General features: G+C 39.4%; 2 protein-coding genes across 3 annotated transcripts in view; one reads left to right on the top strand and one right to left on the bottom strand.

The window, feature by feature from the left end:
- TAFA4 (TAFA chemokine like family member 4) overlaps positions 1-1,216 on the top strand; it is a 273,487-nt gene extending 272,271 nt beyond the window's left edge. The window contains exon 9 of the transcript XR_004537412.1: positions 1,183-1,216. The gene's annotated coding sequence lies outside the window, so the exon portion shown is untranslated. The remainder of the gene's footprint in view (positions 1-1,182) is intronic.
- The window catches only part of TAFA1 (TAFA chemokine like family member 1), a 309,921-nt gene continuing 282,469 nt past the window's right edge, over positions 505-27,956 (bottom strand). For both annotated transcript variants that reach the window (XM_033926734.1, XM_033926735.1), the window contains exons 5-6: positions 8,602-8,726; positions 505-1,466 (exon numbers count right to left, since the gene is read on the bottom strand). In XM_033926734.1, coding sequence (XP_033782625.1) covers positions 1,449-1,466; positions 8,602-8,726 — 143 coding nt within the window. In that variant the 3' untranslated portion in view covers positions 505-1,448. The remainder of the gene's footprint in view (positions 1,467-8,601; positions 8,727-27,956) is intronic.

Below are 27,956 nucleotides of genomic sequence, written 5' to 3'. Positions count from 1 at the left end.
TGTTTTTTTCAGAACATACATGTGTAAATTCCAGCAAATAAATATGCATGTTTTGCCATTTTAGACATCTACATATCTTTGTGTTCCCAATTAGAGAAAGTTCCAGCAATTAAACAGCACACTTGAACGAGGGGGGAAAGAGGGTTATTAAGGAGGCAGCCTTCCCTAAATACTCCTGTACAGCACTGCCCAAAACGAGCATGTTAACAAAGCCTAAATGCACTCAGGAGCAGATGTAAATCCTATCTTTGATCGGGGTGTGCAGGTATATATTTTCACTCCACCCTAATCCTGCTCAAATCACACCCCACTGCCACACACACATAGTTACAATTTTCACGTGTAAATCCCACCTTTGTAAAATTGAGTTTTCCATATTTATTGACGTGCATGTGCAAATGCAGGTATTCACACATGTAAATTGTGAACAGGGCTTCCAAGATAACCTTCCTTATGTGCATAAGTTTACAAGCATAATCCTAGGTAACTTTTTGCACATAAAACACTGTTTTTATCTGTAAATATTATCCCTTCTGTGTCTATGGGGAAAAAAGATTAGTAAATCTGGCCTTGAGATTTGAAAGTATGATCTTCAAATAAACAGTGCAAAAATTGGGAATAGAGATTTCTTTAAACTATACCAGATGTACAAAGTCATGAGATGGTCTATTTACATTTTGTACTAGAAAGAGAGGCCACAGTCTATCAAACCTGTACCAGACTCTTAATAACACAGAGAACTTTTCTGGAGAGCTGTCCTTTTTTTTTCCTTGTATTTTTATGTTCAATAACTAAAAATATTTTTTCTCAGAAGAGGCTAGAAACATTTTTAGATGCTTTATCCACCAAGTATAAATAATGATTATGGAAGCAAAGCCAGCATGCTGATATCATACACAGGTAAAATGAAAAGAAAAGAAAATCAATATATTTTCCTTGAATTTTCAAGTAGAAACAAAAGGAAGCTCTTGATTCAACATTTAAAATTTTTTAAAATATTTCTAGCTTTTAAAGTCTTTGATCCGAAGCAGAATGTTTTGATTGGAATTGGCATCTCATTCTCTGGAATGGTCAGATATCTTCCAGATCCCAATATAAAAACTGTGGCATAAGCTGCAGAAAAAAAGTATCTTGAAGGGAAGTATTATTTCAAAATTATGAGTTTTTTTTTGCAAATTGTAGCTCCGAATTGCAGCATGGTGGTTCACGCCAAGATTCTTCACCACAGAACCTTTTTCTCTAAAGGTAAATGTCAACTTCCCTTCTGAAGTCTATGATAACATTGTTTTTTTCATAGGTGAGCCACTGTCCAGTATCTGCTAAGAGGTCAAAGTGCAAGTAAGAAATCCATTTGGCTTGTAAATGCTTGAGATGATTTAAACATTCTATGTGGTTTCTTCAATAACTAAGTGCTGTCCTCAAATCATTTTCCTCTAAGTGGCCTGGTGTTAGGTTCTTGGATGAATCTGTAATTATAGAGATACAAAGGATGTTAATGTCCATGACTGCTATTCAATTAAACATCATAGCGGTTTATAAAGCAATAATCAGATAAGAAATACATAATGTATAGGACAATAAAAATATAAAACACATTAACACACAGATTCTAATATAGAGAATTACATGGTGACAGAATTTGTCCCCGTCCCCATCCCCGATGTTAACTGTGGAAAACCATCACCATGTCATTTTTTTTAAGGAGAGAAGGAAGAATCAGAGTATGAATGGGCAGAGCCACTGGCCTTCAAGCCTTGCATTGAAGAATGCTGGTGTAGAAAGACTGAGGTTGAGATAGACATGGGATGGTTTCCCGCAGGATGGAGACGGTGACAAATTCTGTCCCCCCCCGTGTCATTCTGCCATATTGGATCAGACCAATGCTCCATCAAGCCCAGTATCCTGTTTTCAACAGTGGAAACCCAAACAGTAGCAACATTCCAGAGCTGACATTGTGATGCTATAATGCTTCATTCCACCAATGTCTATAAGCCAAACTCAGCGATATCACAGTGGCTTGATTGTCCTATGCTTGGCTCACATAAGAACATAAGATTTGCCATAGAGAATGACACTGAGACAGTTGTCCCCATCTCATTCAGGAAACCATCCTCGTGCCATTCTTTAAGGAGAGAGGGAAGAATCAGAGAATGAATGGACACAGCAATTGACCCTCAAGCCTTGCTTTGAAGAATGCTGGTGTAGAAGGACTGAGGTTGAGATAGACACTAAAGAATGAAATGGACTAGTTTTCTGCGGGGAATAAAAACTCAGTTCTCCATGCCAAAAGCTCATTGGAAAAGGTGAGTCTTAAGAAGGGCTGAAAATTTAAGGTACAATAACTCAGAACGTAATTCCAAAGGGAGTGTGTTCCATAATAATGTCACTACCCCCCAAAAAAAGCAGAATGGTAAGTAGAACTAGAACTTAAATTTGGTCATAAGTACGAGTAGAATTGATAATTGATGAGCAGATACAGAACGCAGGGAGCAGGACAGAAGATAGGGGATGATAAATGAGGCCAAATAAGAAGGAAGCCCTATGTGCATTGTTTTGTAGGCTAAAGTCAACAATTTATGTTCATTGTGAAATTTCACTGGAAGGTAATGGTGTTCCTGTAGCACGAGAGTAACATGGTGATAACAACATGCGTAAGTTCATAATCTAATGGAGTTGTGTTGAATAGTTTGAAATTTCTTAATAGACACAGACAGCAAACAGCATTGAAGTAGTCAAGTTTGGAAGTGACTAAATCATGTGTTTTACATGAAGCAATATCTAAGTATGATCGAATGGAATGGAAGCAAGATTTTGTTACAAGATCCAAGTTTCATTAAAAATTTGATAAAATGCTTATAAAATATTTCTAAGTGATTTACATTAAAAGATAGGGTAAAGACATAAAGACAGTAAACATAAACTCACTTACTAGAGATATAGGGAAGAAGGGTGGAACTACAATTGTAATAGGAAAGGAGGGTTGGATGGCAGCCTCATAAAGGCTAGTTCGTAGCTATTTGTAATTACATCTAACGTTAATTCCTGAATTTAACTCTGAAAAGCGTCATTAAAAAAGGAAAACTTTAAGTGTGCTTTTGAATTGATCTAATTGAACTTCTTCTCTTATGAATGATGGGAGGCGATTCCATGTTTGCGGCGCTGTTCACGTTATATTCTTCCTGGCATATTTTTACTTTGTTTTTTTTACACACAATAAGGTCAAGTACATTGGCCACGTTCCCATCTTCTGAGTGCAGCACCCGTCAATATTTTTTTTTTTTAAACTTCTCTTATGATTTAACACCCCTCAAGAAAAAGCCTCAATTAGATCTGATTGCAGATTATTCTGGAGCTCTATCAGCAGGATATATAAAAAAAATATATTCCTCTTAATCTGAAGTCAGTTCATCCTTAATCAGTTTCCATCTTTGCCTTCTGGTTGTACCATTTCCATCTACCTGTTATAGCCGCTTCCACATATTTATTGATAGCAGATCCTTATTTGATGTTATTTTACCCCCGATCACCTACTGAAGGTGAAAGTTGCTAGCCTTTTTCAGCAGCCTTATAGAATAATTAATGCATTTTATCGTAAACGTGTCTGCTGTATTGGACTATTAATATAAGAAAGTAATCAGAACACAATAAAATTCCTTTTAGGGATGGGTTATTGGTTGCAACAACTTGGGGAATGTCTGACATATGGGTTTTTTTTTTAACTAAGGCATGCTAACCATGCAGGACACCACGATTAAAGATCGGATAAAGATCTAGAGATGTTGCAGATACATTACAGGAAACAGACCTTAAGGTCTCAGTGGAATCGACAGAAATTGTGGTGTAAAAAAATTCTGAAAATGAAATGTCAAAAAGGCACTTGTGATTTAGTCTCAAAGGCCCTGATGCTTTTAGTATAATTAGCAAAGGAAAATTGTTTATCTTCTTGGTATAGTGGCATCAACAGTGGTGCTTAAGCTAATTTTTTTCTGAATCAGTATCATCCATTTTCATATATGAAAATATGCTATTGGATTGAGCAGCTGTTCTGTTTTCTTTAGATAAAATTTGAAGCCTAGAAGTTAAAGCAGTGGTTAAGTTTCATTAATACACGTATTTTTTTTTTCCATTTTGCATAGCATAGTAATTTGAAGGCTCCTGTTTGTAATTGATTTTATATAGACACATGGACTGGTATTTTAGAAAGGACTTTCAAACTGGAACTTAGATGTCCAAGTCAGGATGTCTGAAGTAGTTTAGTATGCAAAATCGCAAACTTGCACAAAGATATCAAAATAATGTAAACCAAAGTCAGACCTCCGCTATATATATGTTCAAATTACAATAGTTCCTCAGAATGCCACACAATAAAGTAGTATGGTAGCCGTCCTCACTGGAACATTTTTTTGTGAATATTGAACTAATGTGCAATTTCTTGTTATGTCTTGTAATAAGTTATAAAAATTTATAAAGTGTCAGTGCATTATTTATAAAGCATAATGGTCTCTATAGTTCTATTTAGTGCATAGTAAATAACTTAGCTTTAAACCGGGTCTGCCACATTCCCCACCGACGCGTTTCACAATTTCAACATAGAGACTTAGCGTTTGCTAAAAATCCGGATAGTTCTGCTCTCTCTGTCCCCAACCCTGAAGAAAATTTTGAAACGTGTCGGTGGGGAATGAGGCAGACCCGGTTTAAAGCTAAGTTATTTACTATGCACTAAATAGAACTATAGAGACCATTATGCTTTATAAATAATGCACTGACACTTTATAAATTTTTATAACTTATTACAAGACATAACAAGAAGTTGCACATTAGTTCAATATTCACAAAAAAATGTTCCAGTGAGGACGGCTACCATACTACTTTATTGTGTGGCATTCTGAGGAACTATTGTAATTTGAACATATATATAGCGGAGGTCTGACTTTGGTTTACATTATTTTGAAGTAGTTTAGAACAGGATCTGACTATGTTCTCTTTCCCTACGCTAAACGGATGTATTGTAAAAAGGTTTCTGGATAGAACTTTATCTTACCAGGCTAGTGTTTGGAGTAAAACCTTAAGTGGTCCATTTGTGAATTCATTGTTTTACCAAATGCTTAGGAAATCTGCGAAATCTTATTTGTATGACAAATTTGTTTAAGAAACTTCAGCCATGCAAGTTAGGTAAATCGGTATGTATTTCATCTGTGTCTGGCAGATTCTTTTTGTTGTAAAGGTATAGCAAGTTATAAATAAATTTAGTATTATTATTATATAGAGCCTCTTTTGAAATACATGAAGAAATTGACATTTTTGTGCTGTTTATGTGTGACCAGGGTCAGGGGAGGGGGACAAACAGGGCAGTTGTCCTGGGTCCCACAGCTCCAGGCCCCAGGGATGTTCTTCCCTTTATTCCACCCTGTTCTGATGCCCCCGTCATTTTTTAAAATGCAAAGGGGTCACCGGTGGGGTAGTGATTCTCTAGCACTGATCCGCAAATTCCTCGGCACTATTTCCCTGTTGTTCACCCCCCCCCCCCCCATCTAAAGCAACTTCCTGTTTCCACTTGGGCGGACCACGGCGGGGAAACAGCACCGAGGAATCCATGAGAAGTGTTAGAGAATCACTGCCACGCCAGCAATTCATTTACATTTTAAAAGGTGAGGAGGGCTTTGGAATAGGATAGGGAGAAGGGAAGGGCATCCTGGCCCACAAGTGGAACTGCTGATTTTTAAATTAAAGGAGGGATGGTGGATGGGAGAGCATGTGGTAGACCCAGGGATTGGAGGGGAGGGGTGTGGAAGGAGGAGGAAGAGAGAGTTGCTGGATGGGAGGGCATTTGGTGGGTATGGAAATCAGGGAAGAGGCAAGGAGGCTAGGAATTGGGGGCCCCTTCTTAATTTCTGCCCTGGGCTCCAGCATATCTAACACTGGCCCTGTGTGTGTGACATGGACATCCATGTTAGAAAAAAAATAGATGTATAAATATATAAACGGGAGCCATTAAGGAAGCTGCTCAGCAATGAAACCGTCTGCGCAATGTGTGGTGGTGGCAGCGGAAAGGGCAAACAGAATGCTAGGAATGATTAAGAAGGGGATCACAAACAGATCTGAAAAGGTTATCATGCTGTTATACTGGGCCATGGTACGCCCCCACCTGGAATACTGCTTCCAACACTGGTCGCCGTACATGAAAAAGGACATAGTACTACTTGAAAGGGTCCAGAGAAGAGCGACAAAAATGGTTAAGGGACGGGGGGAGTTGCCGTACAACGAGAGGCTAGAGAAACTGGGCTTCTTCTCCCTTGGGGGACATGATCGAAACATTCAAGATATTGAAGGGAATTGACTTAGTAGAGAAAGAGAGATTGTTCACCCTCTCCAAGGTGAAGAGAACAAGAGGACACTCGCTAAAGTTAGAAGGGAAAAGATTCCATACAAATGTAAGTAAGTTCTTCTTCACCCAGAGAGTGGAAGAAATCTGGAACGCTCTTCCGGAGGCTGTTATAGGGGAAAGCACCATTAAGGGATTAAGGTTGGATAAGTTCCTACTGGAACAGAACATACACAAGTAAGGCTAGACTCAAATAGGACACTGGTCTTTGACCTAAGGGCTGCCGTGTGAGCGGACTGCTGGGCATGATGGACCACTGGTCTGACCCAGCAGCGGCAAATCTTATGTTCTTATGTTATTACCCCCTAAGTGAAGGAAATAAAAGTTTTAATTTTTGAGAAACTTCTTGCAAGATGAGATCTATGGGCATTCCAATCTAAAGGAACCAGAGTATTGAAAATGCCAAATAGGATCTTGAAAGCAAAGCAGATACATTTAAAAGGAAGCCAATGTAATTCCTTAAAATATATAGAAAAGGGGCAAACACTTTAAGCAAAATTATACTTAAAGGAGAGTGACTAAAGGAATATTGCACAAATAAAAAAAGTCACTACATCACAATTGCATTAGTGTTACTGTGTTGCTCATATAACATTCAGTAGAACTCTGCTCAGAGACATGAAGGCAATTTGTTCTGCCGCACCACCCAATCATTGCAGTGTTCAAAAAATGTGTATATATAGCCTTGCTTTCACTTGTATATTGCTAGCTATTACAGCTATGCTAAGCTTTCCATCCACGTAACAACTGTTTGAAAAGTAGTTTGAAAAACTTAACTTTAGAATGTGGCTGGTTCCGACGTGCCACGTTTCGACCTTGCGTCAGGGAACCGGCAGCAAGAATAATTACAATGGAGGTGAAAGCTCATGAAAAAACCGCAAATGCGCTGAATTTTACTGTACTTTGAAGTGCTGTATCTCTAAATACAGCACTTCAAAGTACAGTAAAATTCAGCGCATTCGCGGTTTTTTCATGAGCTTTCACCTCCATTGTAATTATTCTTGCTGCCGGTTCCCTGACGCAGGGTCGAAACGTGGCACGTCGGAACCAGCCACATTCTAAAGTTAAGTTTTTCAAACTACTTTTCAAACAGTTGTTACGTGGATGGAAAGCTTAGCATAGCTGTAATAGCTAGCAATATACAAGTGAAAGCAAGGCTATATATACACATTTTTTGAACACTGTAATGATTGGGTGGTGAGGCGGAACAAATTGCCTTCATGTCTCTGAGCAGAGTTCTACTGAATGTTATATGAGCAACACAGTAACACTAATGCAATTGTGATGTAGTGACTTTTTTATTTGTGCAATGTAATTCCTTAAGCAAAGGAGCTACATGGTCAAATTTACTTTTACCAAAGATATGCTGTTTAACGCTTTACACTTACCTATATCTGCAAGATAGAAATAAGGTTTTGGTTGTACTTCTCTGTGGAGCACCACAAGATTGATGTTCTAGCTAGGGGTAATGTGGCCTATTTCACAACAGTGATTGACAGGGGCCTAGTCTTCCCTCACCCAGTAAAATATTGTTTTGTACATCCCATTGTCCTGGACTGGTCTAGAAAGATAATGAAGGTGAAATTCATTCACAATTGTTACTTTCCTTCCCTTGGGCCCTGCTAGGACAGTTTAGGGCCCAAATGGGAAGACTGTTGTGCTTAGCCTGTTTTTTCCCTGAGTTTTGTATATAGTCATTTAGTTATTGTGCCTTCATGATATAAGGTTTATATGGGGTTTCAAATTAGGTGCGTGGTAATGTGGAAAAATGAAGTAGTAAAGAGAAGAGAGAGGCAACAGTCTTGTACCAAAACACCAGAGTGAAAGCTAGAAGTAAAATACACCGATTTATTAGATTCTTGTCAAGGCAATACAACTAAGACCCAACACTGGACTGTATTTTGGCAGAGCCTGCGTCAAGGGTCACAATCTTATGGTGCCATCTAAAGATGCCCTCTAAAAAAAAGCCTGATAATATCAAAAGCATTTAGTTATAGTCTAGCTACCCTCTCCTGCAGCTGCAGAGGTCCCCAAGTCATGCAAAGCTCAGTGCAAGCCACACTGACCTCGACCCCAGGTGCTGTGCAAACAAATGCGAGAAACATATTAAACTGCAAAAACGCTCACTTTACCCTAATATGTTTTCTGTTGTAGTAATAGTCACACCCCAAACTCCACCCCCCCCCCATCCCCACCACCACCAAATAGGCATAACTCACTCTGGTGGTCTTGACTTTATTGCCAGTCGCACACATCCATCCAGAATTATCAGGTAACGTCTTGCATTCTTCTCCTTCTAGACAAGGCTCCATTTCACACCACCATTTTCCAATAACAATAGAAGCTGAGAAAAGAATTAATTTACTCATTTTAAAAAAACCAACAACACACATTCACACATAATCTTATGGAAAATCTAACACTCCTGCCAAGTGCCTTGGTAGAATATTACAATGCGACAACATCATTTCTTTTAGGTTCCCAGGCACTAGTTATAGTGGTAGCAGTGGAGATGAGAAACATACCCTCCTCCTTTTACAAAACCATGCTAGCTTTTTTTAGCGCTGGCCACAGCTCATGGGAATTCTATGTGTGTTGGAGCTGTTACCGCCATGTCTGGCGCTAAAAATCGCACTACGGTTTTGTAAAAGGGGGGGATGATTTGTTATACCTATCTTCTTTAGCAGATCCATTTGGTAGGGATTTGGGTGCTTAGTCAGGAAAGACACCAGGGGCGCTATAAGTTAGGTGCCGGTAAGCACCTGGTGCCTAACTTAATTGCTTTAATTGGCTTTAATCGGTACAGTAATTGACTGCATTGTATAAAACCAGTTAAAAACTCCCCTGTCGGGGTAGGTGCCAGATTTGCGCCTACAGCATGGCGGTTAGTGGCGGCTAAGGTCAAAGTGATTAGGGGCAGAGCTGACCTTATGCATTGCTAGGCGTAATGCTGCCCAAAATGTAGGCGCTGGTAATGTAGGCCTTTAAAATCCTGGCCTAGTTTTTCTTTTTTTAATTCTTTATTCATTTTCAAACTTACAATAAGTGTGATAAAATGTCCAAACAAATTAACAATATTTGTATCACTTAATAATCATCAATGGTAACAGTGATAAATACTTAACTCCCCCCTTCCCCCCTTACCTATCAAATAATCAATACTTATACAATACATAACTATAAAATTCCCCCCCCTTCCTTCACAATTGAACTTGTAAATTTAAGGGAAAAGAAAATTTCATCTAATCAGTACAATACTTTGTTAATGGCTCCCAAACATCTTGAAATTTCTTGAAACTACCCCACTGTATTGCCAGAAATCTCTCCATTTTATATATATGACATAAGGAATTCCACTAAAAATTATAATTTAATATACTCCAGTTTTTCCAATTATATGTAATTTGTTGAATGGCAACACCAGTCATTATGAGTAGTAATTTGTTATTGTTTGTAGAAATCTGACTTTTTGCTCTCATTGCCATACCAAATAGCACAGTATCATATGATAAGGCCACTGGGTTATCTAATAAACAATTAATTTGGTCCCAAATTGATTTCCAGAAATTCATAATAAATGGACAATAGAATAATAAATGATCTAAAGTCCCTGCTTCGAGATGACAGTGCCTATTAGACTTAGAGCTATCCAATTTTTGTAACCGAACAGGGGTCCATAATGCTCTATGTAACAGAAAAAACCAAGTTTGGCCTAGTTTTTCTTAGGCACGGGTAGTCCCGATTCTGTCAATGGCATCCAAGTGTGATTGACATGTGGCCGGTGCCATTTTTCTTGGTGCCACTTACAGAATCCGGGCCCAGGAGTATGCAAGAGCAAAAATGATTTGATTGTATTCAACAAATTTTGGACATTTTTTCATGTTTGTTCTATTTGTTCTTTGTGTGTGCATAGTAGACATGTTAATCTGTAGATATATGCACATATGAGTGATGATCTTTGTGCTTTAAGTGATGATCCTGTTCCCACTCTGATATACGTATGTATATATCATATGCATTGCAATGTTCAGTTAGCATGGATAGAATCCTCATAGCAAAGTCCAGAGCAATTGAAGGCAAGACCACAGATCCACCACTGTGTTTCGGCACAATATCTGTATCAAATCATTGTACTGATAAATCAAAATATTGATAGGGAGATACTATTATTCCTCTGTGATATTCCTTAATTAAATATCAAATTGTCACAGCTCTTAAACCAATCTTAAAATATTGTGCAATACCCTATACCTGGTCCTAAATATAATATTTAGTGAAATGCTCAGACCCTACACCCCGTGTTTTAGTGATAACACCAAACTGAGGTTCATAAGGGAACCATCATAGTTTTCACCATCCCCATAACCAACCATATCAGACAGGCTCGAATAGATACTGTTAGCCTAAAGCTCTACAGGAATACTATTAAGAATAATTCTTCAATAACTTATCTGAAAATGGCGGTATTGTTGATTGTCATGAACCCCAGACAACTTTAAAACTACTCGATTCAACTTCTTCTCTTTTGTTCTTTCTTTCTATGTAACTGTGCTGATGTTCCCATCCCCCCGACTCGAGTTTCGCGTCTTCTTCAGGGAAGGACACTGTCAAATAAAACACAAATGTCTACTTGTGTGCACCGTGACTGATATTAAAACTATGTTAAAACCTTCAATCAAAGGTGGAAGGTTCGCTAGTAAGGCTATTAGCTAAACCTATATAACTACCTGTAAACATGGCCTATCTGAGGCCAACTACTCTATAAACCTTAAATACCAACTTTCATACCTGGATTGGCTTTCCATATCGAATGAGCAACATAAACAGGGCTGACTGAGTACTAGCCCGCAAAGCTGCTGTTTTAAAGGCCCCGAATGTAGGGTTCTCTTCCAGGGCAGTTTTTGAAGTTCCGGATCGGGACCTTTAAAACAGCAGCTTTGCGGGCTAGTACTCAGTCAGCCCTGTTTATGTTGCTCATTCGATATGGAGAGCCAATCCAGGTATGAAAGTTGGTATTTAAGGTTTATAGAGTAGTTGGCCTCAGATAGGCCATGTTTACAGGTAGTTATGTAGGTTTAGCTAATAGCCTTACTATCGAACCTTCCACCTTTGATTGAAGGTTTTAACATTTTTAATATCAGTCACGGTGCACACAGTAGACATTTGTGTTTTATTTGACAGTGTCCTTCCCTGAAGAAGATGCGAAACTCGAGTCGGGGGGACGGGAACATCAGCACAGTTACATAGAAAGAAAGAACAAAAGAGAAGAAGTTGAATCGAGTAGTTTTAAAGTTGTCTGGGGTTCATGACAATCAACAATACCGCCATTTTCAGATAAGTTATTGAAGAATTATTCTTAATAGTATTCCTGTAGAGCTTTAGGCTAACAGTATCTATTCGAGCCTGTCTGATATGGTTGGTTATGGGGATGGTGAAAACTATGATGGTTCCCTTATGAACCTCAGTTTGGTGTTATCACTAAACACGGGGTGTAGGGTCTGAGCATTTCACTAAATATTATATTTAGGACCAGGTATAGGGTATTGCACAATATTTTAAGATTGGTTTAAGAGCTGTGACATTGTACTGATAAACCAGATCCCAATATGGCATTCACAGTGCAGAAGCATCTCAAAGTTTTAGATACTGCGATGCTCTGATGGTGAGAGAGCAGAACTCAATGGAACATCAAAGCGTCTAAAGCTTTAAGATACTTGTGCACCGTAAGTGCCATATTGGATTCTGGTTTTATCAGTACAACCATCCTTGATGCAGGCATTGTGTCACAACATGGCCATGCCAGGTCAATAAATAAAGACTCCTCACTTGGATCTGTGGTCTTGCCTCTGTTTCTTGTTATCTCTAGACTTCTCTTTGTGTATTCTGTGGAGATATTTTCTTCTTTGTTGCATTGCTGTTAGGATTTTCAAGGCCCCACTTTTCAAAGGCTTTCTTCTATTGCGTACCTTCACCAAAATGCTCAAAAAGAAAGCTACAATCTGACACCATGATCAATAGCATTTAATGTTTAAGGAACCATGATGGTCACCACTTTTAGAAAAACATCTCTTGACTGTAGAAAATTTGACAAATTTTACTAACACCATTTTCATTATGAGAGTGAAACCAGAGTAGTTATCCTAACTGATATGGAAAGAAGGCTGGTGTACTAGTTAGATTGTCTAAAATAAATGTTTTTGAAATTTGATGTTTCTAGAGCAGGGGTGGGCAACTCTGGTCCTCGAGGGCCGGAATCCAGTCGGGTTTTCAGGATTTCCCCAATGAATATGCATTGAAAGCAGTGCATGCAAACAGATCTCATGCATATTCATTGGGGAAATCCTGAAAACCCGACTGGATTCGGCCCTCAAGGAGGGACTTTGAGACCCCTGTTCTAGAGAGATCGTATCATTGATATGTTTTGTTTATCTACTTATAGAGACTCCTGAAGAAGACACCTTTTGGCATCAAAACACTGTCAGTGTTGAGTTTTGTGAAAACCGGTGACACTTTGAATAAAGCTCTCCATGTAACCAAAGACAAGACATATTTTTTTATCCTTGTGCTTCCAGAACCCAGTTGAATAAAAAGTTATTTGTCTTTATCTACCTTGTTTAAAAATGGCTTTTCTTTCCCATCTATATCCATAATCTGAGTGCTATCATCGTACAGAGCTGAAACATTAAATCAATAAGTAGAGGGTGATCCTGGAAGACCAAAAATGGGTTGAGTTTCAAGGTAATCAAGCTATGTAAATGAAGGTAAATAATTCTGAATATTCATTAAGATTATGCTGAAAACCAAACCAGTCTGCAGCCTCCAAGACTGGAGGCATAGAGTCCCGAGTTACATGCTCAAATTCATAAAGAAATCCCTAATGCAGTACTTCTCAAGCATGTGGCAGTACCTCCTAGCCAGTCTGGTTTTCAGGATATCCACAATGAAACTGCATGAGAGAGCTTTGCAAGCTTTTCCTCCACTGCATGCGGACCTATTTCATGCATATTCATGGTGAAAATAAGACTGGCTAGGGACTATTCCAGGACTGGCTTGGGAACCAATGTCCTGATGGATGCAGAATTGGACAAATAATCTTTCTGATTCAAAGCTAAGAAAAATATGTACGGCAAGGATTAAGTGCTCATTTGCAGACAAACTTTCTTGAGATGTCAGCAAATTTTTGTTATGCACAGACTTTTTCTCAGCTTTCAAATGAAGCATTTTTTCCCTGGAAAGACTATTATAAATATAGAATCCAACAGTAACATGACTAGAATCCCGAACTGAGCTCTTGGGATTTTACAGGAAAATGTACTGTTCCCTATTTAAGTATTCAGTGCCATTTTTGGTAGCAGAACTTTAAAGGGAGCAGAGATTTGAAAATCTGCTTGTCACACATTGTGTAATCTGGTACATCTGTCCTATAACATTGACCAAAGAGAAATAGCTGGTCTGGTACATCCAGCTGTCTCAGACCTCAAAGATAATATATTAATATTATTATTATTATTATTATTATTAAGCATGCACAGATGCTCAAGGCCCAGCAGAATCAGAGGCAGGCGGCTGGCTTTATGGGCACCGGCATGTCTTGTGGATTGGTACTGCATGCCAGTGGCCTCGGGGGGGAGTTGTCTTTTTGGGATGTGGCATGAATCATGCAAGTTTCCCTTACTTTCTATGGGGAAACTCGCTTTGATATACGACAACTTTGGTTTACGAGCATGCTTCTGGAATGAATTATGCTCGCAAACCAAAGTTCCACTGTATATATAACAGGAGGTAAGAGTTCTAATTCTATGAACTGCAAGCTTCAGAAAGAAATAGGTTTTGGTTTTATTGCACTATTTCAATTTGTTGCTTTTGCAGAAATTTTACTGAGACCCATGAAAAATGATCAAACATTGACTTATTGGGGCATTAATACATTTTATATTTTTCCAAAAGGAATAAAAGAAAACTCTGTTATTAATAGCAAAATCCTCTTACAAAGAAAACAAATAATGGATTTAATGGACCATACTTTATTGATCAGTTCAATCCAAGTCTTTGCAATGATGACTGGACCTGATCAACCCTTCCATCCCTTTTACTCCCTCCTTCTGCTCTCTAAGTGGTCATTTCATTAATAAGAGAGTCATTTTTGATAGGACTTCTAAGTCCAGCTTTGAATATTTTGAGAAAAATGTCCAAGAATCAGGAGGAGAAAATGTCCATTTTTGAACCCGCAAGATGTGTTATCTTTTTTTACAAAAATGGCCCAGCTAGATGTGTAATTTCTTTTGCCTATATTATCTAAAATCACAGCTTTATTAGTTTTACTTTGTTAAAAATAATAAATTTATTATAATAAATTAGTAAAGTGCTCAGTCCGTGTAACCACTAGTGCAATGATAACATGCTACAGTGATTATGCTGGGGCCATCATAGACTTTACTGCCCCATTACCAACCTCCTACCAGATAGTAAAACATATATAAATATATTCTACTTATCTGAAATCTCTCCTTGGGTTGGAACTCTGTCATAACCACTGGATAAATGGTGAAAGTGAACTTGTGCAAAAAGTGCTATAGTGCTGTAACCATGACTCCTTTGAATTCCATCTACCCCCCAACTCGAGTTTCGAAATTGTCTTCGTCAGGAGGGGTACTAGGAGCATAAATATCATTCAATAAATATACTTGCATTCATACCTGTTAATCGGCTCACTGTGCCTGGAGAGAACGTACAATACCGGAAACTCACTTAACTCAGAAGGAGCTTTAAATACTCAATATATTTGCCCTGGCCGGAAGAACTCCCTCTGAACCGGAAACTAAAATCTTATAAAGCTGACCATTCAACTTCCAAATTCAACGCTGTAGCCGTGAATGTTTTCCAATAAAATATAAAACGTTGTTCCTTATTATGTAATAATTTACTTACATCACCCTGATAATCTTTTATTTGCATTAAAACCGTGTAACGTAACGAGTCTACTGAGTGAGATTCCTGTAACCAATGGGCTACCGAAGGGGCAGTAACCCGGGCACAACGAATGTTACTAAGATGTTCTGTAATGCAAGTCTTTATCATCCGACGAGTAGGATGATATGCAAGTATGAATGCAAGTATATTTATTGAATGATATTTATTTTGGAAATGACTGCAATAAGAATTAGTAAATTTAGTATTTTGTAAAATATTTGGTTAGGTAACATTTGCTTTTAAAATGTAACCTAAAGTTTTTGTAATGCTTTTATGCTCCTAGTACCCCTCCTGACAAAGACAATTTCGAAACTCGAGTTGGGGGGTAGATGGAATTCAAAGGAGTCATGGTTACAGCACTATAGCACTTTTTGCACAAGTTCACTTTCACCATTTATCCAGTGGTTATGACAGAGTTCCAACCCAAGGAGAGATTTCAGATAAGTAAGTCTATGATGGCCCCAGCATAATCACTGTAGCATGTTATCATTGCACTAGTGGTTACACGGACTGAGCACTTTACTAATTTATTATAATAAATTTATTATTTTTAACAAAGTAAAACTAATAAAGCTGTGATTTTAGATAATATAAATATATACTATCCAGCATTACAAGTGATAACTCCCAAAGTTAGTGATATATAATTTCTTTTGCCATCCTCGAAAAAAAAAACAAACAAATAAATAAAATACATATTACAACATCCAAAACAAGCCATCTGTATGTAGGAAGGTTCAGCATTTTTACTGTATTAGCCAGACAGACATGCCAACAGAGCAGTGGGGCACCTTAGGGACCACTGCTGTGCACGTTACATCAAGAGTGCCAAGTACACCATCACTCCGTACATTGAGGATGATTGTGTCTGGTGATCTCAGGTGGTATAATAGGTTGAAAAGGCAACAGTCAAAGCCAGAAAGATGCTTGGGTGCATAAGGAGAGGAATGGCCAGCAGGAAACGGGAGGCCATTTAAAAAGCAACTCCCCCCAGACATCATTTAAATGACATTTTTTTTTTTTACTAAGTTTGGGTGGCTTCCAGTGCCTAAGAAATCTGGGAGGGGGCATTGACCCGGTTTATATTCGAGTATATACGGTAGTCTGTTGGTGGCCAGGTTCTAGTGATCTTGATTGGCCACCATAAGAACGAGCTACTGGGGCTTGATTGACCCTTGGTCTGACCCAGTAAGGCTATTCTTATGTTCTTACGAGGCCCCATTTGGAATATTGTGTGCAATTTTAGAGACCTCACCTTCAAAAGAGATATAAATAGGATGGAGTTGGTTAGTGGTCTTTGTCATAAATCATATAGGGACAGACTTAGAGATTTTAATAGTACTCTGGAGGAGAGAGGGGATATGATAGAAATGTTTAAATATAGCCATGGCATTATTTGTGCAGGAGGTGAGTCTTTTTGAAATGAAGGAAAACTTCAGAAGAAGAGGGCATAGGATGAAGTTAAAAGGCGATAGACTTATGTTATGTTATTTATTTCTTATATACCGCTAAATCCGTTAAGTTCTAAGCGGTTTACAGAGAAATATACATTAAATATACAATAAAATAAGATGAATTAAATAAAGAATGGGTACTTTGAAATTCCCTTACTGCCCCGAAGGCTCACAATCTAACTAAAGTACCAAGGACAAACAGAATTAGCAAATACTAGATAAGAAAATAAAGATAGTGGACATGAGATATAAAGCATCCTAACAAGAATACATAGAACTCTCAATATCATACTGTTAAAAAACAAAACATACATACCAAAATAATAAAGTAATAGAAAGAAACTAATTAAGTAGAAAATAATTTTAAGAATTAATCAAATATAGAAATATAGGAAGAAAATAAACATTTGAAGTGAGGAGAAAAGAAAAGGTAGAGGACGGCATATGAATAGAATGGAATGAAAAACAGTTAAACAATAGAATTTAAAAAAATTTTTTAAATGAAAACTGATCAAAATAAATAAAAAGAAATAGATATAATATACATAATAGAACAAAAGTCAGGAGACTTAGGAGTAACATAAGAAAATACTGGAGATGGAAGACTGTATCTGAAGTCAAGATAGTGTGGGCTAGGCATGTGGGAAGTCTTAAGGAGAAGAGGAGATAGCAGATGCAGTGGAGGGGCAGAGTGGATGGGCCATTTGGCCTTTAACTGCTGTCATATGTCTGTGTTTCTATAAGTTAGAGCTATATGAGAAGGATAGAGAACGAGGGTACTTTACTTAAGGAAAATGATCTCAGCTAGAATACGAGTGGAAAAGCAGGTTCTGCTATGTGTGTGTGACTAGCTAATTAGTTGTTTCTTCCATTAAAAGCCTGGGAGACGAGCAGCGGAAGGTGTATTCTCCTCTACTCAAGACAGTGGAATGCAGAGGAGGAAGATGAAGAGTCCTGTTTAGGAAGACATATTGTAGGTGGTCACATTCTGTGGCTGACAGCCGAGAGAAACTTTTACCAGTAGGGATAGAATAACTGGGGAAACGGGATGGGCCGGATGGTGTTCTTGTGTGGTCATTTACCACCTAGGTTGATTTCTGAACTATTATATTTCTCAGTGCTCATCAAGTTCATTATGCAAAGCCAGAAAGTTGGCAACTTAGGAAAATCCAGTAAAGTTTGCCTTCGTTGGCAATTATGCAAATTTATTACAGCAGTACAAATCCCCAGAAGCAACATATAAATTCTTAATGATCTGCATCATTGCTTCTTCAACACAAAAGCGGATCTGAGGATGTCACAGCACATACCTGGTATATTTGCTTAAGATATATATTTAGAAACTCTTAAGTACATGGGGCTTGATTTTGAAACGGCCCTGTCACCATATTAAGCGCCGACACAGGTGCTTTAAATTTGTATACGCGGAGGGAATTTCAACATCAAAGTCAGGATGTGTGAAATTCTCACACTAATTTACAAGACACTCTATTCCAGTGGTCTCAAACTTGCAGCCCAGGGGCCACATGCGGCCCGCCAGGTACTATTTTGAGGCCCTCGGTATGTTTATCATAATCACAAAAGTAAAATAAAACAGTTTCTTGATCCTATGTCTCTCTAGCTATAAATTACATTATTATTATTAAGACTTAGCCAAAAGGAAAGATTTATAAAGTATAAAGAGTTTTACCTCATGCAAAATTGTCATTTCTTTATTAAGACATTAACTATTTTTTCTGAGGCCCTCCAAGTACCTACAAATCCAAAATGTGGCCCTGCAAAGGGTTTGAGTTGGAGACCACTGCTCTATTCAAACGTAATGGGAGCTGGGCTGTACCTCCCGTCACCCCCATGAGCAGAGGGAACATCAGTTTTAAAAAAGCTAGAGAATATAACATAACATGACAATATGCTTGTATACCTTACCTACCTCTCAGTTTAGTGCGGTATACAAAGTAAAGATACTGGACATTCACAGTGAATTACAATCCATTAGTTAAAAAATTGACTAAACAAATATGTTTTTAACAGTGTGTGTGTGTGTGTAGATGGAGGTGTGGGTGTGGGTGTGTGTTTGGATGTGTGGAGGTATGTATGTGTGTGGAGGTGTGTATGTGTGTAGGTTTGTGTGTGTGTGTAGAGGTATATGTGTGTAGGTTTGTGTGTGTGGGTGTGTGTGGATGTAGGTGTAGGTAATAATAATAACTTTATTTTTCTATACCGCCATAGTCAAACTGACTTCTAGGCGGTTCACATAGAAAGAAGGCTGGACAATCAGCGAATTACACAATGCAAGAAGAAGGAAGCTACATAATAATTAGGGAAGCATAAGGAAGGAATACATGAGAGAAAGAAATTACAGGGGGCTGTACTTTCTAAAATAACTTCTCCTTGATTCCATAGCGGCCTGCTTTTCCCACAGCGGCTCACAAATATAAACATGCATAATAAAACTGCATAAAAATACATGTAAAAACACTCACAAGATGAGAGACCAGCGCTTACTCCAAAACAGATGCCTTAATGCCCATTATTTCATATTGCAAAATAAATGTCTCTTCAATAACGTCTTAAACCCATCGAGATTACATTGCTTTCTGATATACAAGGGTAGAAGATTCCATTCCTGGGGTCCCCTACAGGAAAACATAGTCACACGTGAAGAATTCAGTCTCAATTCCCTTACGGATGGCACAGACAAATCGCCATGATGGACAGAGCACAATTTTGATAAAGGGACATAAGCCTGAATAGTACCCTCCAAACTTGCAGGAGCCAAACCATTCGAACACAAAATATACCATCACAAGCAACCTGAAAAATATGCGATCTTCTAACTTCAAAAAAATAAATAAATAAAAAGAAGAAGGAATTGAAAGAGACCAATGATAGTTTGCATTAAAACTTTATTGACAAGACCAGTTCTAAAGTCATAAAAGCTGCAAACACTGGAGGTAAAATTTCCCCATACCAAAGGACCTACCAGAATGGTTGTTTAAAGAAATAGTCGATGTATTAAATATAAGGAGGAGGGACCCATTCGTGTAAAGCCCATCTACTATTGGATAGGGTGAGTAGTCGGTGACATTTTGTTTGGGAAACTTCTAACTTCAACCAGTATAGCTTCACATAGTATTCTGTGACATGCTCAGTCATTTCCAAACGGAAAAGAGTTTTAACCACTGAATTTTGGGCAACCTGTAAATGCACTCAACAGGGTTACTGGTAAACCCAAGAGCACAAGATTACAATAGTCCAGACATGATAGGACCATTGACTGCAAAGAGATAAATACGGTTGAAGTAGTCTAAACCCTTATCTCTGCTATCACCCAAAAGCCATCTCAAGGGTCAGCCCCTCCAGTAGGAACCCCACATGTGGGCATAAGCTCAACATGTGGGGGGCCTCCCCATGAGACCTCCCTCTGGAGCCAAAGGCCCTCTTCTACTGGTAGCAATGCAGTTGGAGGACACCTGCTCAGCTCAGAGGGAACAGTGACTATGACCACCAAGTCTTCTAGAGGTAATATTGCTACTGCCACTAGGGATTAGGCTTCCATATATCCCTTGCTTTTATCATTGGGTGATGGCAGGGAAAGGATATGGAATGGTGTCAGGGATGGTTAGGGAGGCATTCATTGGTGTAGGGCTATGAAAAGAGAAGGAGTAGCTTGTCTTTGCAGGATTAGTGATATTCAATTTAGCACTGACTCTATAGCAGGCACTTAGCTGTACCTCAAAATCCCAACATCCAGGTTTCCTATTGAAGATGTGGATTCCTTATGTGAAATAGAAAATGCACATCTGCATTGTTGTCCTGGCCAGACCACTCCTCTCACAGCACTCTCTGTGCCCCCCTGGCCATTTAGACCTACAGAGCTTCCATATATCTGAATGGCCCCTGTTTTGAAATGGCATTTAACTGTCTGGGCTTCTCCAGATGTATAAGGGCTGCCATTTAGATATATGGTATTACCCATCACACATCATCCCCAGGTGCCTGCTAAAACAAACACAACATGGTTAAAACATTTCTAAATACTGTCTCTACTCCCCCCTCCTGGACTCCATAGATATTCCAGCTCTTCCAGGTCCTCGCCCGACCCCTCATTGGCCCTCCGGGGTTGCCTAGCAACACAGAAGCCACAAGGGTTAGAGCAGGGGTGGGCAACTCCGGTCCTTGAGGGCCGGAATCCAGTCGGGTTTTCCCCAATGAATATGCATTGAAAGCTGTGCATGCAAATAGATCTCATGCATATTCTTTGGGGAAATCCTGAAAACCCGACTATATTCTGGCCCTCGAGGACTAGAGTTGTCTACCCCTGACTTAGGGGTTTCAAGAAGTTGAACTGATATCTGCTGTAAGGAAGAGTAAGCAGAACCCTTTGAGATGCTTGGCATCCCTGTTAGCAAGGTAAAATGAGGTGCTGGAGTTCTAGAGGGGGGCCTGAGACCAAAATGGGGGGAGCCCCCCCCCCCCAGCTATGCCAGTGAATCATACAGGAGCCTATCGTGTCCATTTAAATGCATTGGAATATCAGACCCTTATTGTTCATATAAAGAGCAAAAGTCTTGGATTTGACTTACCGCTTTTCTGTGATGAAACTAAGCCATATTGGACTGAATTCTATATATTGTGTCTAAAAAACTGGCACTGAAAAAACCCCCAACATAAGCACTATTCTATAAACGGTGCCTAAAGTTAATTTTACATCTTGCTGTGTGTGACTTGCTGTCATAAGAGCACAAGAAAAAACCCTGAATGGATAATAGCCAATAATACCCAAAAAATAATAATAAGAAAAATACAGAATTGGCTAGCACACCTAATCCTTGGAGAAAACAGGTCTAAGGGAGTGAAACAGATCTAAAAATTATTAAACAATGGACATCAGTATGAGCCCTTGATAGATAAACGTAAATCTCTGGCTCAGGCATTATCTCAAAAGGTGACCAGCACCAGACCGCAGTCTAAACGAGAGTAGCCTCATACATCATGTAGTCCATATTATGTCAAAAAAATGTGGATCAAATCAAACTCCCAAAACCAAATAGACTTGTTTACACCAAGGAGAAGGGGATATGCGGGCATAACACATACATACTTTCCCAAACACACACCTTGTGAATAAAAGCTTGCCTAAATAAAGAGAACAATAAATATAATAATAAATACTATAAATATGCTAGACTCTAAGGTGAACATGTGTAATAAAACAATGTCTATGTGTGAAGTGCAAAAGGCAGGAAATAAATAAATAGATCAATAAATTTAACACATAATTCTAAGAGAATACAAAGTGCAAATGCAAACCCTAATTGAAGTATTCAAGTAACAGAATCAAAGACAGTATAAAGTGCAAATGCAAACCCTAATTGAAGTATTCAAGTAACAGAATCAAAGACAGTATAAAGTGCAAATGCATGTCCCCACTAACACTCCATTACTGGGGTCATGTCCTATAAAGTGCAGGTGCAAATGCAAATCCTAACTAACAATATCTCATGTATCTGGTGACAATTGAATTTCCTAAACTGTGAACTGCCACTAACACACACGCGCACGCACCAAGCAAAACTTAATAAATAACAAATGTATAATTTCAATCACTAAAACACTCAAACATGCACAAACACACTGCGGCCCAAAAAGAGCCCAATCAAAAGTATCCTGACATGTTAAATCACTCATGAATTTCACCACTTTAAGAGTGGTGATATTTATTTTTCTTGCTGTCATAAGAACATAAGAATTGCCATACTAGAACAGAACGAAGGACCATCAAGCACAAGTAGCAAAACAGATTTTCCGTTGCTTATCCTAGGAATAAGCAATGGATTTCCCCAAGCCATCTCAATAATGGCCTATGGACTTCTCTTTTAGGAAATTATCCAAACATTTTTTTTAAACCCTGCTAAGCTAATTGATTTCACTACATTATCTGGCAACAAATTCTAGAGTTTAATTACACGTTTTGTGAAGAAATATTTTCTCCAGTTTGTTTTAAATCTACTTCAATATAAACAGATTTTTGGGCCAAAAATAGGGTTCTCGGTTTATATAAGAGCCTCCTTTGGATGATTGTGCTTTTTTTCCTCCCCTCCCCACTCAATGACCAACAATGCTATTTTCCACCCCTCCGGATGCTTGGCACTGTTATCCTTCACCTCTTTCCCATGACTGGCACTGCTCTCTCCCCTCCCCTCCTGAGGGGAAGAGTTGGAAAGATAGATTTGAGATGGAAGCAGAAAAATGGAAGAAAACTGAATATGACAATCAGTGCCAAAGATGGATGTAGTGCAAGAGGTGAAGGAGAGGAAAGAAACAGCAAATGCATAAGGAGGCCTTGGAAACCGAGTTAAGAGCACAGATTGAACAAGATGATCAGAAAAATAAAATTGCCAGATAACAAAGGTAGGAAATTGGTTTTTATTTTCAATTTAGTGATTGAAATATGTAGTTTGTGGGTTTGTATTTGAAAAGGGTTGTTGTTGTTTTTTTTCTGTTTTCTGCGTGTGTGACTGAGGTCAGGTGTTCTGTAGGGGATGACAAATGACACTCGCCCAAATTTCTAACCTCAGTTTATCCTTTTTTTTTTTGGTGGGGGGGAAGGTTACCTCGGATTATATTTGGATCGGTTTATATTCGAGTATATATGGTACTTAGTAGCTTCATTGCATGGGAGACTGTAAATATATTTTCAAAAGTAAACTGAAAAGCTGGCTGGCGAGCTCTGAGGGTATTTTGCACCTGCACCTGTTTTGAAGACGGTGCATAAGGTCAAAGCAGAAGTGACGTTCAAGGATTTCAAAATAAAATCCCTGGGTGATTTCCAGTGCTGTCTACTTCCAGTGCATCTAAAAGTATCCAGGTAAAAAGCGCTGATTAGTGCCCCTTGGGTGCACGTGTCACAAAGAATCAATCACTGAAAAATTATGGCACTATATATATGGAATAATTTGAATAAAAATGCATAACATCTGCTCGTTTGTTTTTTTGGAAACAGATGTCATGGAAAATTACACTCCTGTTCTCATAGCGCAGGTTTTGGAAGTTTGTTACCAGTGGGACTTGTATGCTAAATACTAGCTTGCAGTACAGGTTCATCACCCCCCCCCCAAAAAAAAACCACACACACACCTTGCTAAATAGAGAAGACCATCAAGCTGACAGTGTGTTCAGGTAGAGGTGGCTACAATTTTGCCTATGCAGAAATATCAAAACCATAGGTCAGAGCTATTTCTATTCTGGTACAGTGCCATTTATTAAGCCCCAACAACTTCTAGAAGAGGGGGGTGCATCTTCTGATAAAGACAGTCCCTGAATGTTGTACAAGGATCCTGTTAGGGGACCAGGCTTGGCTCTTACCCTCAACAAGGTCCATCTACTTGTGAGAGAGAGAGAGTTTCTGACCATCCAGGCCAGAAGGGAAGACGGGAAAAACAAATTGTTGAAGGAGAAAGTTGGAATGGGGAATCAGTTTTCTATCTAGGCTGCCCACCTCTACTCTAGTTCTACAAGGACAAAGAAAAGATCAAGCTTTAAACCAACTTATCTGCATTACCAGGTCAGAATTTGAACAATTCCACAAGTATTTAGCAGACAGGCTCAATGACTGCTGAACTTTTAGTAAAATATGTATAAGGATACCAGGAAATATGCATGTAGATTGCAGCTTGCCCATCAGGAACAGGCATTTTAATAAGGATTACAGTACAAAAAGAGTGATATTCATTCATTCATTCATTCATTCAATTTTTTGAGCATGCTGGCCAATTTTCTAACCTATGCATGCTAGTGTTGGCACTTACACAATAAATGGCAGATTTTACAAAACTGGACATCATAAGAACATAATAGCCATACTAGGTCATACCGATGGTTCATCTAGCCCAGTATCCTGCAGTGGCCAATCTCTGTCACAAGCATCTGGCAGAATCCCAAATGGTAGCAACATTCCATGCTTCCAATCCCAGGGACTGCAGCACCTTCCCCCACATCTATCTCAATAGCAAACTATGGATTTTTCCTCCAGGAACTTGTCCAAACCTCTTTTTAAGCCCAGATATGCTAACCGCTGTAACCACATCCTCCAGCAACAATCCTCTCCTGGAAACACATCTAGGCAGTCAAGTTCTTAGATTTACCACAATAAATAGTCATAACAAATTTGCATTTGTCAGATGCCCGTTATATGCAACCATCCTTCATGCAAGCTCACTGTGTGATCTTGAAAACCTGACCAGCTAGGTGTGCCTCCAGGACAGGGCAGAGAAGCATTGGCCTAGAGCAGGGCTACTCAGTTTCGGTCCTTGAGACCCACAGACAGGCCAGGTTTTCAGGATATCTGCAATGACTATGCATGAGAAAGATTTTCATACCTAGAAGGCAGTGCATGCAGATTTCTTTCATGTATATTCATTGTCAATGTCCTGAAAACCTGGCTTGCCTGTGGTCCTCAAGGACTAGAATTAAGTAGCCCTGGCCTAGAAGAACCAATTAAAGAAGCAAGTGGAATAACTTTCCACAGAAAATTCTGAGAGGATTTTAAACACCAAAGAGAGTAAGCACAATCGCTCCGTTGATCAGTGGTGCACGCCCCAGGTCCCAACAAGGAGTTAGCTGGCGCACCTATCTCAGAACCAGTGCAAATGCCCAGATTGATACCATAACTAAAGTGCGCCAGACATTGGTGAGCTGACAAACCCGTGTGACGTTTGCACGCAGGACTAATGCATGCCGTTGCTTCTGCCAGTTTCAGGCCTTCAGGTTTGCACTCAGAGGGGGATTGTGGGAGGGGGGAGGGGAACCCCCCCAGTACACTTAGAAGTTCTGGTGCTCCTGTTGGGGGGGGGGGGGGGGGGGAATCCACTCCCAAAAAAACAGTGAAAACTCCTGAAGAAAGAAGAACGGGAGTTTTCAATGTAGTGGCGGGGGGCTCCCCCCCAAAGGGAGCGCCAGGACTTCTAAGTATAGGGGGGTTCCCCCACATCCCCCCCCTCAGAGCGCAAACCTGAAGGCCTGAAACTAGCAGAAGCAGTGGCGGCGCACCTCCTCCACAGGTACAACAGAAACACCCTAGGAAGATTCCTTCACTCAGGGCTACAACATTTGACCACCTCCTATCTTGAGGCCCGCTCCTTTGACTTGGCCTCTGACATGGCAGGTTTAGGTGGCTAAACTGCAACCTCAGTGAGGGAGTGTTCTTAGGGACACCCGTCGCTATACCACTCAACCCTTCACAAGCTATTTAAACATGTTAGTTATTTGCACGTGGAAACACGTCTGCTTACAGATGTAGAAGCCACTCAATCAATCTAGTTTAGAAAGTAAACCACTGCACAGTCCTTGTCACACTTTTACACATCAGCAGCTGCATCTGAGACAAGAGTGAAGGGACTTGTTCAATGTCTCAGGGATCCTCAGTAGCAGAAGCAGGATTTGAACCTTGAGCCTCAGCACCCTGAGGGGGGTTCAAACCCAGGCTGCTCCATGTGACCTTGGGAAAGTCACTTAATTCCCCCATTGCCCAAATATATTAGACAGATTGTGAGCCTGCCAGGACAAACAGGGAAAAATGCTTGAGTACTTGAATAAATTCATGTAAACCGTTCTGAGCTCCCCCTGGGAGAGAGGTTTAGAAAACTGAATAAATAAATAAATACTTCCTGAGCTGCTCTTCATTATAAATGGAGAAATCAGGATACCAGGGCATTAGGTTAGCTTGCAGAACCAGGCCAATGATTTTTGTAAATGTACAGTAAATGTGAGGTATTTAATTCTAATCTAGTTCCACCACAGAAGATTGATATAAATAAAAATTACATGGGGAACACATGTCAGATGCTTGTAGTGAAAAATACTTTGTCGGTCTAATGAAAAGATATCAAGTTTTTTTTCTACTTAATTCAATAAATTGTGAGTCATTTTCTAAATGGATTAGATTAAAAAGAAAACTCAGACTCCCGGCGAGAAGTTGCCGGCGCTGATGGAGATTTCAGACAAGGGAAACGGCGCAGGGGTAGGCAAAACCTTTTAAGGAACTTCAGATCTATAAAACTGATAAAGAATACGATAGACGCGTCTGTAACCTCCAGATCACCTATTGCTTGAAAAGCAACATCTCGGAGAGCTGAATGAGACGCATTGTTCCTTTTGCTTTGTTGGAGTGTCATGGGTTGCTAAGCCAATTACAGGTTTCAGGACTTGAAAATTCTAGGGGAGGTGAAGATTAAAATGAAAGAATACAGTATGTGAATTCTTTATAAATCTAAAGCTAACAGACTGCTGGGATCCATAACATGTGTATTTGATTTTTTGATTTTTTTTTTTTTATAGGATTAGAAAAAGGACTGAACATTGACTAGGAAGAATCTTGGGAGACTGGGCTTCTAAAAGATAGAGGGCAATTCTGTAAAGGGTTTCTATGGGACGTCTATTCTTTTAACATAACATAACATCGAAACTCACTTCTATACTGCAAATACCGCTAAATTCTATGCCAGTGTCTCACAAACTTTTTGAGCCGGGGCACACTAAACCTAGAGGTCCTTTTATCAAGCTGCGGTAGGGGTTTAACGCGCATAATACCGCGCGTTAAACTTTGTCTCCTACCCCCAGCTCATGCTTGCTGAGCCTGCCCTGTGATGTCACTTCCTGGTCCCACAAACAGAGAGGGGGTGAGACTGATAAAAGAAGCAGGGAAAGACCCTGCTTGTTACTGGTAACAAAAGGTATGGGGGTGGGGTGGAAAATACATTTTTAAGAGATTTCCCCTGTGTTGGGGTGCAGAGAGGGAGGAGAGATGATGGTACCCCTGCCAAGTTGGTGCCAGGGGTGCTCTGCCCACTTGCCCCCACATTTACTATGCCAGTACCCTAGACTCTACTCTCAGTACTCAGTACAAGTGGGGGGTGAGGAGTGAGGATGGCCAGAGGGAAAAGGGATTATTGAAAGAGAGTCACTGTTGGGGGGGAAGGTCATTGAGAAAGAGTAAAGAGAGGGGGGGTGACTATTGAGAGAGAGAGAAAGAGAGAGAGAGAGAGGAAGGAAGGCCTAGTAGGAGGAGAGAGAGAAAAGTGAACCAGTAGCATAGAGAGAGAGGGTGAAAGTTATAGGCTTTTGCACATCAGTTTGTAGGTTAACAGGTT

Source organism: Geotrypetes seraphini, chromosome 17, assembly GCF_902459505.1.
Source record: "Geotrypetes seraphini chromosome 17, aGeoSer1.1, whole genome shotgun sequence".
Taxonomy (NCBI): domain Eukaryota; kingdom Metazoa; phylum Chordata; class Amphibia; order Gymnophiona; family Dermophiidae; genus Geotrypetes; species Geotrypetes seraphini.
Note: the sequence above shows the minus strand (reverse complement) of the source record. Positions and strands in the feature narration are given on the sequence as shown.